Source organism: Rhineura floridana, chromosome 4, assembly GCF_030035675.1.
Source record: "Rhineura floridana isolate rRhiFlo1 chromosome 4, rRhiFlo1.hap2, whole genome shotgun sequence".
Taxonomy (NCBI): Eukaryota; Metazoa; Chordata; class Lepidosauria; order Squamata; family Rhineuridae; genus Rhineura; species Rhineura floridana.
In genome coordinates, this window is record NC_084483.1 from 25712050 (window position 1) to 25725864 (window position 13815).

The 13815-nt window shown below is 41.2% G+C and overlaps 1 protein-coding gene across 1 annotated transcript in view; it reads right to left on the reverse strand.

Annotated features, from left to right (window-relative positions):
* LDAH (lipid droplet associated hydrolase) overlaps window positions 1-13815 on the reverse strand; it is a 157455-nt gene that overhangs the window by 6596 nt on the left and 137044 nt on the right. Inside the window, exon 6 of the mRNA XM_061622689.1 lies at window positions 10412-10494. Within this exon, the coding sequence (XP_061478673.1) occupies window positions 10412-10494 (83 nt within the window). The remainder of the gene's footprint in view (window positions 1-10411; window positions 10495-13815) is intronic.

The following is a 13815-nucleotide window of genomic DNA, read 5'->3' on the forward strand; positions in this document are numbered from 1 at the left end:
CAGTTATGAGATGGGGTATACTTGGCTCAGCAATACTACATGCGAGAAGGATCTTGGAATTGTTGTTGATCACAAGCTGAATATGAGCCAACAGTGCTATGTGGCTGCAAAAAAAGGCAAATGCTATTTTAGGCTGCATCAACGGAAGTATAGTTTCCAAATTGTGTGAAGTACTACTTACCCTCTATTCGGCACTGTTTAGGCCTCATCTTGAGTACTGCATCTAGTTCTGGACACTGCACTTTAGGAAGGATGCGGACAAACTGGAACAGGTTTAGAGGAGGGCAACAAGGATGATCAAGGGGCTGGGAAAAAAGCCCTGTGAGGACAGACTGAAAGAACCGGGCATGTTTAGCCTTGAGAAGACTGAGAGGAGATATGATAGCACTCTTCAAGTACTCAAAATGTTGTCACACAGAGGAGGGCCAGGATCTCTTCTTGATTGCCCAGAGTGTAGGACAAGGAATAGTGGGCTCAAGTTACAGGAAGCCAGATTTTGACTGAACATCAGGAAAAACTTCCTAACTGTTAGAGTGGTACAACAATGGAACCAATTATCTAAGGAGGTGGTGGGATCTTCGATACTGGAAGCATTCAAGAGGCAGCAGGAGAGCCACCTGTCAGGTGCATGCTTTAAGTTGCATTCCTGCTCAGGGGCTGAACTCAATGGCCTTATAGGCCACTTCCAACCCTAGTTTTCTATGATTCTATACAATGTTATTTAGCTTAAGCTGTTAATTAGGTCAGCTTACATGTATTGCTTCATATGATGTTACATGGATTGATTTTTTGTATTTACTTATTGATACTATGATTATTTCTAATGTGTTTTTTAATTGTTATACTTACTGTTTATTTGATATGTTGTGAGCCACTTTGGGCACAATTCTGTGGCAAAGTGGTATACAAATAAACTGATTATAATGATGATGATTTTGAAACCTATTTTGATTCAATAGGCATATCAACCAAGACTCTAGTTTAGGATATCGCTTTGGACTAAGCAAGGCAGCCATATTTGACCAAAGATATTAGAAATAAAAATCAACCCCATTAAAGTCTTGGAATATCAGTTCATGTGAGAGAGGAGACCCCGGAGATTGGAACAAACGTGGAACAGGAAAAAGATTTGGAGTCTATGGACTTTAGAAACAAAATCTATTGTTTGGAGACACAGGAGATTAAAGACATAGGGGTCCTTGTGAGAGAGGAGACCCTGGAGACTGGAACAGGGGTCCCTGTGAGAGAGGAGACCCTGGAGACTGGAACAGGGGTCCCTGTGAGAGAGGAGATCCCGGAGATTGGAACAAACGTGGAACAGGAACAAGATTCGGAGTCTATGGACTTTAGAAATAAAATCTATTGTTTGGAACTCAATGTTATCTCTGAAGAAATTAATGAAGATTCTAGAGATAAAGTTATCAATGGCATGGATAATCTTCTGGACTGGAATGATGTGATGGAGCCCAATATAGAGAAAATCTATGGAATTAACTGCAGCCATGTGACAATGGAAAAACTTTCAAGAGATGACCCAGTGTATTTTGAAAAAAAGAACAGAGATATGATTTTACAGCAGTATTTCAGCAACCTATTCAGAATGGATGGCAAGAAAATATTTGGGATAGAGGTAATTCCCATCAGACTCTTACTATATGACTATGGCTTTGACAGCAAGATTATTATGGAATACTGATAATGGAAGATTGGATACTGAAATTACTGGACTTAACAAGACTACTGAAGATGGAAGATGGAAAATGGAACTAATAGGGATAATAGAACAATGGCTACTGAAATTACTGAACCTAACAGATTCTGATGTGATGGATTAATTGAAATGTTTATTTTGACTATGGTTATGACAATAAGATTATCATAATTAGTAATGAGATGGATTAATCGATATGCTTATCTGGAAAAAAAAATTGATAGATATATTTCTTAAAGAATTGAAACCTCTCTTTGACTTTTTGTGGAAAGAATAAAGTAATGTTTATGAGATTTGATGATTAAGTAAGATAACTACTGGAGGAAAGTGATTTTATAATATGACTTAAGAGACAGGATTGTTATATATTATAGACTTATAACTGATTTGATCTTTGACAAATGGGAAGTCAATATTTTACTCTTTATTTTTTATTTTTTTTTTTATTTTTTTCTTTTTGTTTAACTATTTTTGATTTTGTTTTTTGTCTTTGAATGTTTTATGATTTTGTCTTGTATGTTTTATGAAAATCTGAATAAAAATTATTGAAAAAAAAAAGGAATATCAGTTCATGACTTGTGTTTTAGTTTCACTATCAAACAGGTTCACCAGGCCATGCCATTTATCATTGGTCCATAACTTGGTTTGTTTAGATGGACAACACAATTATTTTGCCTGTGCTGTAGATTTTGTTTCCTGTTTATTCCATGAATAGGCGTTATTAATTTTTATGTGTATTGCAGTCCATGTTTATGCTATTTTAAGTTTGTTTTTTTTAATGTGAAAACTGTAAAAAAATCCTTTACAAATAGAGGGCATAAAAAGAGTTCTTTCTCTCTGAAAGATTTGCAAATAAGAAAAAAGCTGTAAAGCTTGAAAAAGCTGTAAAGCTCTTCAACATTTTTATTAACGACTTGGATGAGGAGGTACAGAGCATGCTTATCAAATCTGCAGACGATACAAAATTGGGGGGCAGAGCTAATACTGTGGAAGATAGAAACAAAATTCAAAGGGATCTCAATAGGCTGCAGCAGTGAATGAAATTCAACAGGAATAAATGCAAAGTTTTACACTTAGGAAAAAGAAACCAAATGCACAGTTATAAGATGGGGGATACTTGGCTCAGCAATAAGACATGTGAGAAGGATCTTGGAATTGTCATTGATCAGAAGCTGAATATGAGCCAACAGTGTGATATGGCTGCATTAACAGAAGTATAGTTTCCAAATACTTCCAAATCAAAGTATTAGTTCTCCCCTCTATTCAGCACTGGTTAGGCCTCATCCAGTACTGCATCCAGTTCTGGTCTCCACACTTCAAGGAAGATGCAGACAAACTGGAACAGGTTCAGAGGAGGGCAGCAAGGATGATCAGGGGACTGGAAACCAAGCCCTATGAGGAGAGACTAAAAGAACTAGGCATGTTTAGCCTGGAGAAGAGAAGACTGAGGGGAGATATGACAGCACTCTTCAAGTACATGAAAGGTTGTCACATGGAGGGCCGGGATCTCTTCTTGATTGTCCCAGAGTGCAGGGCACGGAATAATGGGCTCAAGTTGCAGGGAGCCAGATTTCAACTGGACATCAGGAAAAACTTCCTAACTGTTAGAGCCATATGACAATGGAATCAATTACCTAGAGAGGTAGTGGGCTCTCCGACACATTCAAGAGGCAGCTGGACAGCCATCTGTTGGGAATGCTTTGATTTGGATTCCAGCATTGCGCAGGTGGTTGGACTTGATGGACTTATAGGCTCCTTCCAACTCTACTAATCTATGATTCTATGAAATGTTTATCATGCTATTTTGTAAAGATATACATAATGCATTCATTGACTTCTGAGCACTGCTGTGCATGTACAGACTCCTAAACATGTAGATTTCTCCATTTGTTTCAACAGAGAATGCAGATCTCTGCATGTATCCTACTCCATGTGCAAAACTGCTATTATCGTTAAAATGAATGAGAATCTTTAGGAGTGAGGAACCTTGGGACTTTGTGCTCATAGCAGATGGCTGGATCATAGGTCCAATGTTTACAAAGAGTAGTTATTCTTGATATCAAAAAGGCACTCAGTGTAACAACATCAGAGCCTCACCTAAGACAGGTCGCACCAGTGGCACCAGAACACATGCCTTAAATACATACACAAACAGGGCAGGGGTGTCATGCCCTCCACTGTCCCAACCCCTGAACTAAATACCCATGAAATTGTGGTTAGTGAGAGTCTGAAAAATTCTTTGTTAGAGATCTACTCTCCAAACTACAATTGCCAAGATTCCCTAGGGAGAAGTAATATTAGGCCAGTATCTGAGCAGTGTAGATATGCCATGAGAAAGACAGACTGAGAAGGAAGCGGGGAAGTTGGAAGCTGATAGACGGTATTGTGCAAGTTCTCTCCTTGTATATTACATTTCTTATGTGAATAAACCACTGGGCCTGAGCTATTAAATACACACTCAAGTGGCCGAAGGTAACGTATGAATCACCACTTCTTTTGTAACTGAACAACAGTCACTTTTTTTTTCATCTTCTATTTTTCAAGACCTCAGTTTCTGCCTACTCTTGTGTTTCAATGCTATTTTTCAAATCTTGTGTATGTCACAGAAGGACTAATTTGAGCATATGGGAGAGAACGTTTGGATACTGCGACGTGTGCCAGAGCATGGTTAAATGCTATGTACAGTAAAATCCTCATGTGCAGCTTTCCTAACTTCCACTCTGAACTTCATCAGAATGGAGTCCAAAAAGCATACAGGGCCTGCCAAAATAAAAGGTGTTCCTGGCTATGGAGGGCATTTTAGACCTATTCATACAGTGTATTTGGAAGATTTTCCACAACTGGAGGCAAGTAATTTACTTTGGCTGCGGGCAGAGAATCAGCATCTGTGGTGTCTTCCGTACTGCTGCATTCCAGATTATGATCCTTTCAAGGGCAATAACTATTAAACCACTATGGACAGCTTTGGACACTGGGTCAAGAAAACTGGGCAACACCAGACCAGCTGTTTCAATAAAACTAGCTCAAGATTGGTTTTGGCTGTTTCAGTTTGCAATTTTCTTCAAGCTGGTTGAACAAAATGAGCCCGTGCTTTAAAAAGAACAGAGAGACGTTAATATGAAAAAAGGGAGGCTTCTTCAAAGGCATTTGACTTAATTTTTGCATTGCTAAATAGAGTCATCTTTATGAAAGGCCTGGGGTCATGATTGAGAAGAGTCCCTTAGCTGCTGGGGAACATAGGAAGCTGCCTGATATGGAGTCAAACCATTGGTTCATCTAGCTCAGTATTTTCTACATTGACTGGCAGGAACTCCCCTGGGTTTCAGAAAGACTGGACCTGAAAATAAAGGGCTTCTATACATGCAGCAGGGGTTCATCCTTTTCCTTCTACTAGCTGCTGATCACAGGAACATGCCTTATATAGACTCAGACCATTGGCCTATCTAGCTCAGTATTGTTTACACTGGCTGGCTGCTCTTAAAAGAAAATGGCAGGGACTAAACCTGGGATCTTCTGCATACACAGCATGTGCTCTGTCACTGAGCTACACTGGAAACCATTTTTCAAGTTCCTTCAAATCCTTTGTGGAGGGGTAGTGGTGGTGAAAGGAGGTTTCCTCCAGAAAGGAAGAAACCAGAAGCCTAGCTGCGTGCATGATGTTGGAAGTGGGGCAAGAGCAACTCCTGTTTTGTTCTTTTGTTTATGTTCCAGAAGGGAGATAAAGTTAGGGTCCTCCAGATGGATAGGCTTGATTACCTTTACCTGTGATGCTCTGGCTGACTCCCTTCCGTCGCTAGACTGATATTATTTATTTATTTATTTTATTACATTTTTAGACCGCCCTATAGCAATAAGCTCCCAGGGCGGTGTACAGCATAATAAAACAGGTTAAAATACAAGTGGATGTAAATACAATACACAATAAAACATAATTAAAAATTTTCAATTTTAAATTCAAATTTTTAAATTTTTAAAATGCCTGGGCGAAGAGGTAGGTCTTTACCTGGCGCCGAAAAGATAACAAAGAAGGCGCCAGGTGTATCTCATCAGGGAGGGCGTTCCATAGTTCGGGGGCCACCACTGAGAAGGCCCTAGCTCTAGTTATCGTTCTCCGTGCCTCCCTATGCGTTGGGACACAGAGAAGGGCCTTCGACGTTGAGCGCAGCGACCGGGTAGGTACATAGCGGGACAGGCGTTCCGCCAGGTATTGCGGTCCGATGCCGTTAAGGGCTTTATAGGTAAGAACCAACACTTTGAATCTGGCCCGGAAACATATTGGTAGCCAGTGCAGCTGGGTCAGGACAGGTGTTATATGATCAATTTTTTTTGTCCCAGTAAGAACTCTGGCCGCAGCATTCTGCACCAGCTGAAGTTTCCGAACCGTCTTCAGAGGTAACCCTACGTAGAGTGCATTACAGTAGTCCAATCTAGAGGTTACCAGAGCATGGATAACTGTGGCAAGGTTCTCCCTATCCAGATAGGGTCGTAGTTGGGCTACCAGCCGAAGCTGGTAGAACGCATTCCGTGCCACCGAGGCTACTTGAGCCTCCAGTGACAGGAGCGGATCTAATAAGACCCCCAAACTACGGACCTGCTCCTTTAGGGGGAGTGTAACCCCATCTAGGGCAGGTCGGACATCAACCATCTGGGCACAGAGTCCCCCCACCAACAGCATCTCAGTCTTGTCAGTCCATTATCGCGGCCAGGCAGTGGTTTAGTACATTAACAGCCTCACCTGAAGAAGATGAAAAGGAGAAGTAGAGCTGCGTATCATCAGCATATTGCTGGAAACGCACTCCAAATCTCCTAATGACCTCGCCCAGCGGCTTCATATAGATATTAAAGAGCATGGGGGACAGAACTGAACCCTGTGGGACCCCATATTGGAGTATCCAGGGACTCAAGTAATTCTTAGGGAAGCTTATCTGCCCCTCCTCCTTCCGTTCTTTCCCCTCTTCTCTTCTTCGACTGTCCGAGAGAAAGGAGACACCTTTGTCTCTGCTCTCTCTCTCCTAGCCATGAGGTCAACTCCCATGCCTGGGCATTGCACCTCTAACTTAGTTAGTTACTTAGAACTAGGTATGCCTTTCTATCTACTATGTATTTCTATAAATAAAGTAGCTTTATTTATTTTACTAAGTCTTAAGTCTCAGTGATCTCAACGCAGGGTAAAAGCCTGCTTTCTTACACTGGCATACTCGCATTTCAGACTGCTGTTACTCTGCTTAACTAATTTCTAGCACCACAACACATGAAGGCAACTGTATCGCACTATGAATCAGGAGAGAATGTTTACATTCTACATCCATGGTGACATTATCCACAAAATAATGAACCTAATGAAGATTAAACCTGCTCAGCTCATGCCTGGGAATTCAGAAGACTTGCAGGCTGAGTACTTCTTCACTCGTTTGCTACCTGGGGATCCTATACATGCAGTTTGAGTGGCAGATGCACCTAATACTATGTATACATAATAATGTACATCCATATATATTTGTAAACTTAATTACCATCATCACTGAAACATTTTTTTAAAATGAGTATCACAATTGTGAAAATTTGAAGCGCAACCAACTAGCTACATTTGTACATTGCTCATTTTGCAGGCTACCTCCATACGCCTTGCGGGGGCACATTGTTGCCCATTGAGTGGACAGGATCCCCACTTAAAGAGGGCAGGAAATGGTTTGGAGCATATGAGTCAATATGTCTCACATTACTTGTTTCGAGTTTTGTGTTTTATCAGAGTTTGTCATAATGCAGAAAATGGTGGATCTCCATGAGTTAGGAATCAACGTTTGGGCTTTAAATGGTCTACTTTCATGCTAAAAAACAGGGAGGCAACTCTTCCGTTTTGCATATTTGATGCAAATAGTTTCTGACTTTAAACCGAGTGACCCACTTCTGCTACTGGCTTAAGGATGGCCCCAGCCTCCTTACCTGACAGCATTGCTGTGCCTGAGACACCCAACTTTGCAAAGGCCCACATTTTCTCTTACTCCTTGACTTGTACTAATTATGCTGTAAAAACTGGGCTTGAAAAGACAGGAATAATTTAGTGTCTCTTCTCTCACCTCCTTCAGCACAAAACATGCAAATGGGCTCCAGAAACAACTTTTCTCTTCCCCAGCAACTGGCACAGTCAGGTGTTAAGATTGGCTTTACACTTATGATCACACTGACTAGTAAGCAGCATAAATTTTTCAAAGCGACAACTTGCCAACTCTATAGCAAGTTGGGCTCCAGGTCCTGTTCTCGTACGCTTCCAACCTTGTATTAGTCAAGCCCTGCTTTTACTGTCCCCTTCAGGTTGAACTCTGTGCCAACTCACATTTCACCCCTAATTTTCACATTCCCATAAATTATTAAAAGGAAGAATTAGGAAAAAAGAAGTAAAGGCAGTGGGTGGGGTGGAAGGAGGAAAGGAGAGAAGAAGAGGCATTTAACTTTTCACTTGCTTCTGCTCTGTCATGGATTTGCCAGCTTTCTATACATTTGCCTCAACTTAAAAAAAAATTCCCTAGGTACAGCACACCACTTTAAAAGTGCAATGACATAAACGAACCAATAAAACACAAGTTTTCAAAGTAGACCTCCAGGTGCGAAATCACTCCTTAGATTGACATAGATAAGAAAAACAGATGGAAATAGACAAAAGCACCTGCAAGGTACTTGCTGCTTACCATAGCCTTTAATTTAGAAAGGGAAGTAAGCATATTTCACAACTATAATGAGTGCAAGGTGAATCACACTGAAGTTAAATTGCCTTACACATTATGTATAGAGATATTATGAGAACATATTGAGAAAGTAGAGCTGGAGCAATTGTTAATCAAATCATATCAGGCAAATGTGAGTGTTTTAAAATATTCATAGCAACCCCCCTCCGCAAATTCTGTTCTCTTGCAAATCTTGCTTTGAACTTACGGTATCAACAGAACACCAAAGAAATGTGCTATTAAAATATTTGTATCCTGCTTTTTGCCCAATGGGTGTATAAGGAGATATACAAATTTAACTTATTTTAATATATTTAATATATTTTTAAAAGCAGTCAGAAAATGCAATGCATTATAACAAATGGACATCAAAAGGACAACTCAAGCATAAGCAATGAGACTGTACACCACATCTTTTTGAAAAAGGACAGATTTAGCCAGCAATTTAAAAACCAGGAACAAAGACGTAGAGCAGAAGTCCCCTGGGAACTAAGGTGGCTGGTGCCCACTGGGACTGGCAAGATGGAAAGCAAGGAGTCCAAACAGCAGGTGAGCCACAGCCAATGACAGGGAGAGCCAACCAATTCTAGTTTTGTTTCCATCCTCTTCCCTGCTGCGTTATTGGTGTTATTACTGAGACTGAGGAAAAGGGAGCTGACAGCCAGTGCCACCCCCTGGCATGCGGGTAAGTAAGAAGGCAGGCAGGTGGGGGTGGGCTGAGGGCAGACTGAGGTTGGTGGGGCAGGGCCCCGTTTGCACTAATGGATTAGGCTTCACTGTCTGGAAGGGAGTTCCTGAACACGAGTTCCCCCGCCATAAATGCTCTGTTTTGGGTCACCATCCACTGTACTTCACATGATAGAGGAACATGGAAGAAGACAGAACTGTTGGGAGACAGACCTCCCCAGTAGTAATTCATTACAGCAGACCAGAAGGATGCCACAATGTAGTTCACAGGTACTAGTCAAATCAACTTTAATTAAATACTATCAGTAGCAGTGTAATGCTCTGTGCGTGGGGCTGCCTTTGAAGACAATTCAGAGGCTTCATCTTAAGAACATGAGGTTCTTGACAGCTTTTTATTAGCTTCCAGGCCCAATTCAAAGTGCTGGAATGAATCTATAATGCACTTCTCAGATTTGGCTCTTTCCGCTTAGGAGCTCTTCTGCCTTTTAAGAACTTCCAGAAAAGTAATTCCCATAGCCTATCCTTTGAGGGAGGTGAGAATAGCAAGGAGTAGAAGCAGGGACTGTGGTGGCCCAGAATCTCTGGTTCCTTATTGAAGTCCACCAGTACTCATCCCTGCTATAGGGTGGCTGGATGAAAAAGAGGATGGCTCTCCAGCACCTTTAACAAGTTGTGTAGAAGTCCTTTAGAAAGCAGTATAAAGCACTGCTGATTAGGCTGGCTTTCCAAGATTTCTTTTCCTTAAAAAATGGGTAGTATAGCAGCTGACAGTTTCAGATAAATTATCTAAATACATTTAGCTAACCTTTCTGGAATTCGTTAGATATTTGTGTTATGTTGTTTTTATGCTGTGATATTTTAAAATATCTATTATATCTATAAAATATCTATTGAATATTACAAGATAAGGGGCGGTATTCAACTACTTTGTCCCATCAGTGCAAAGATTTCCACTTACACAGTGGGACTTCTGCCCTTCCTCCCCTGCAACCTCTCAAATGTGCTCCAGAGGGTTGGGAGAATCCCTAGAACAGATTTAGGGGGGAAGGCAGGGGGAGGCACAGGGAAGAATGTTCCATTTCACAAGTAGAAATAATTGCGCTGATGGGACAAGAGATTTAGCTCTACATTGAATTCTAACCAAGGTGAGGAACACAAAATCTTTCTAACCAATAAACACAGACAAACTACACAAAACTGGTGCAGGATCAGAATAGAATAGTTTTGATTTTCAGAAGTGTAGAATCTGCAAATGGATAACTCCTTTAAGATGGGAAGAGTAAAGAATTACCTTCTTTAAATGTTGTCTTATAGTAGTGCTATCTCTCTCTAAAACCTTCCTCATCTCCTGACTTGCCAAGTACATGATGTTTGCTGCAAAGAAGAGACAGAGAGAGAGAATAAAAACAGTTTGTGCAGAACATGAAAGACGCTAGCTACAGTCTCCAAATGAAGCTACGTGAGGCCCACTGCGTTAACATGTCCACCCTCAGACAAGCTGTTTTGAGACCTGGAGTTCTATATGAGATTGTCCCATTAGCAGTCCAACTGAATCCTTTATCTATTAACAATAGCCAAGTTCAGAGACTCACCTAAAGCAGACCCTCTGTACTGAGAGTAGGGAAGTGCAAATGCTGGCACAATGTCTATAACATAATGTGTACCATGGCAAATTCATATGACCCTTTCCCCTCATGGACAGGGGTGTATGAAGATGACACAAATCATCAATGGATAAAAGCTTCATGAAACCTAATGCAATGGGGGAGTGCTTTCCCACCAGGCCTGGTTTTTGACACTTCTTGCATGTGAAGTGTGGTTTTCCCATTGTCAACCAGTGAGAGGTAAGAACCTTGTGCACTTCCCAGAGCTCAACTTACTGTGGTTGGCAACGAGAGGTGGTGTGATTTGCCCTCTGGATGGCAGACAACTACACACAAGGACACCATGTGCCAGTTTTGATCTAGAAAGTCCTAAATGTCTTTTGCCTACGCTCCTCATAGATCAAGTTACTTTATAACATTTGAAAACAACAGACAGCATCATCTGCAAGTCTATGTTTGAACAGCAAGGCTACTTCAAAAGATGTTTTGGCAATTGCCCCTCAGTTATGGAACTTCACATGTGTCTAAATTTTATGACTATTTGATAGTGAAGGAAAACTTTCTGTTTATACAGCCACGAGAGTGGCTGTATACTATAGCCAGTGTGGATTTTTTCACATTCCGCAATGTTAAATTGAAAATACCCCCCAAGACATTCTGATGCTTCCCATAAGCTCATTTCAAAACAAAACCTTACAAAACCTATAGTCCTGAACTCAGAAACGCTTGCTTAACAACACCCTCAATTTTCATGGTGATACACAAAACAGTCAGAGAGAATCGAGAGTTCAAAGTCTGAAAAGAGAGAAAAAAAACCCAGAGCCCTTTTGGACTTTTTTCTCTTAGAGTTCTCATAATCTGTTGAAATTCATTAAAAATCAGCCATCTTCACAGAGGACCTGTAATCCTAATACTGACCTTGCCCCATACTCTGACCTTCATCTTCTGCAGTTTAAAAGGTAAAAAAATGCCTGGCTGATTTTTAATTAATTTAAGAAATTTTGGCTGGCACCCTATGATAACGCAGGGCATGCTCAGTAAGAACCAACTGTCAAGAGTTCTAAAAGCCAGACTCACAGCTGCTGGGCTTGGCTAATCAGGGGGCCACACCCACACCAGACTTGGATTTCACTTGAGACAGGCATTGCTTCCCTCAGAGAATCCTAGGAAGTGTAGTTTGTGAAGGGTGCTGAGAGGAGACTCCTGTTCCACTGTTCCACATCCTGAAAACATGCATCCTTTCCCCCCAACAGCTAAGAGTCATTGCTGAAGTAGTAACATATTATAATCAGTCTGATTTTACATCAAACTGCAGTTTCAGATTCAACTGTTAATTCAGCCAAAACAGAAATAGAGCATAACCTCCTATTTGAATCACAAAAGGCTGTCTTCACCATCATATGACATTGACCAATAAAAAGGCTTTGAAATTAATAAAAATAAATTTGACACAGATTTCTAGGATGAACAATGAGGGAAATAAAATTTTCTCGTTTAGATTCTCTGTAGAAACATTAGTAACACAGGAAAGAAGCAAAGTAAGAAGAACACCAACGAACATACAAAAATATAATTCTCTATCTTTGGAGTTGGCAGGTGTTGCCACCACTCACCATATGCTCAGAGGCACGTGTTACCATATTCTTGCAAGCTACACAGCAAGTGGATTGGACTGTGAAAGACCAACCCAAATGGTGTTTGCATTTTGACCAATTTGTAGGGCAGTACAGTATCTCAGAGAGGAGGTCAGGTCTCCTGCACCCCGGTGCATTCACTATAGCCATCCAATTTCCCTGGTTTTTAAAGTTTGATAGAAATATCTGTGGGCTATACGTATGTTCTTAAACCACAAGGATTTTTGCCTATTAGTGAATTAGGCTTATATTCAGTAACCAAGATAAGAAATATGGTTGATGAATTTATAATTTGGGAAGCTCAAAATATCACCCCCCTCCATTTGAAAGGCCTCATTCAATTGCAAGCCAGGTGCAGGTCCCTTTGAATTTAGGCCTCTTTAGAATGGCGTGTGATCCCATTCCTTCTGCCAGGTTCCAATTTTTCCTAAGCAAACACCACTTAGCACTGCGTAAGGTTTGGAAAGGGCTGAGAGAGAGAAGACATCTCAGTGGCAGAGCACATACTTTGTATGTAGAAGGTCCCAGATTCAATTCCCTAGCAAAGGAAACCTTTTTGGCCTGGTGGACTAGATTTTTATCTCCCCTGACTCCGGAGGCCGACCTTGGCAGTTGGGTGGGGGCCACCCACCTGTCAATCATCTGGCATAATAAAGGCATCATGTGACTACTAGGTGAGTGATCCTGACCACCTGTCAAAGTTGGCCCACACAGCAGTAAGAGGAGTTCGCTTTGCCAGCACATTCCCTGCAGGGAGTGTACTGGCAAAGCAGCACTAAGCACCCAGCAGCATTGAACCCCACCCACCAGCTGACATCACCCAGCTGATTGACAGGTGGGAGTGGTTTGGGAATCTGGCCTCATGGGCCAAACTGGACCCCTGGTGGCCAAGATTGGCCTGCAGTCTGGAAGTTCCCCACTCCTATTCTAGCATCTCCAGTTAAGTGACTCAAGTACAGTAGGGCCCCGCTTTTGGCATTCCGCTAATACAGCAGCTTTTAATTAGAGTAAGACCCCACTCATACGGTGCTTGTTCCGCTTTTATGGCATTTTTTGGGTGTCAGGCACCATTTTATTGACGGAGTTCCGCTTTTTGGAGGGTTTCGCTTTTAGAAGTTGGTCTGGAACGTAACCTGCCGTATGAGTGGGGCCCTACTGTAGTAGGTGATGTGAAAGACCTCTCTTTTTCTGATGCTCTGCAGAGCCACTAGTAGCCATAGTACACAATTCCAGACCTAGATGGCTAAATAGTTTTACTTGTCATAAGGCAGCTTTTCTAGTGTGAGTTCACCCATCATTATTTTAAATCAGTTTTGATATATATTCTTTTTTTAACAGATAGTTTTGTATTAACACTTATGTACTCCAAGCCCTATAGATGTATAGACAGATGTATGGACAGAAACTGAAATAAATAAATGAAATAAATCTGAGTTGTACCCAACACTGCAGTTCTG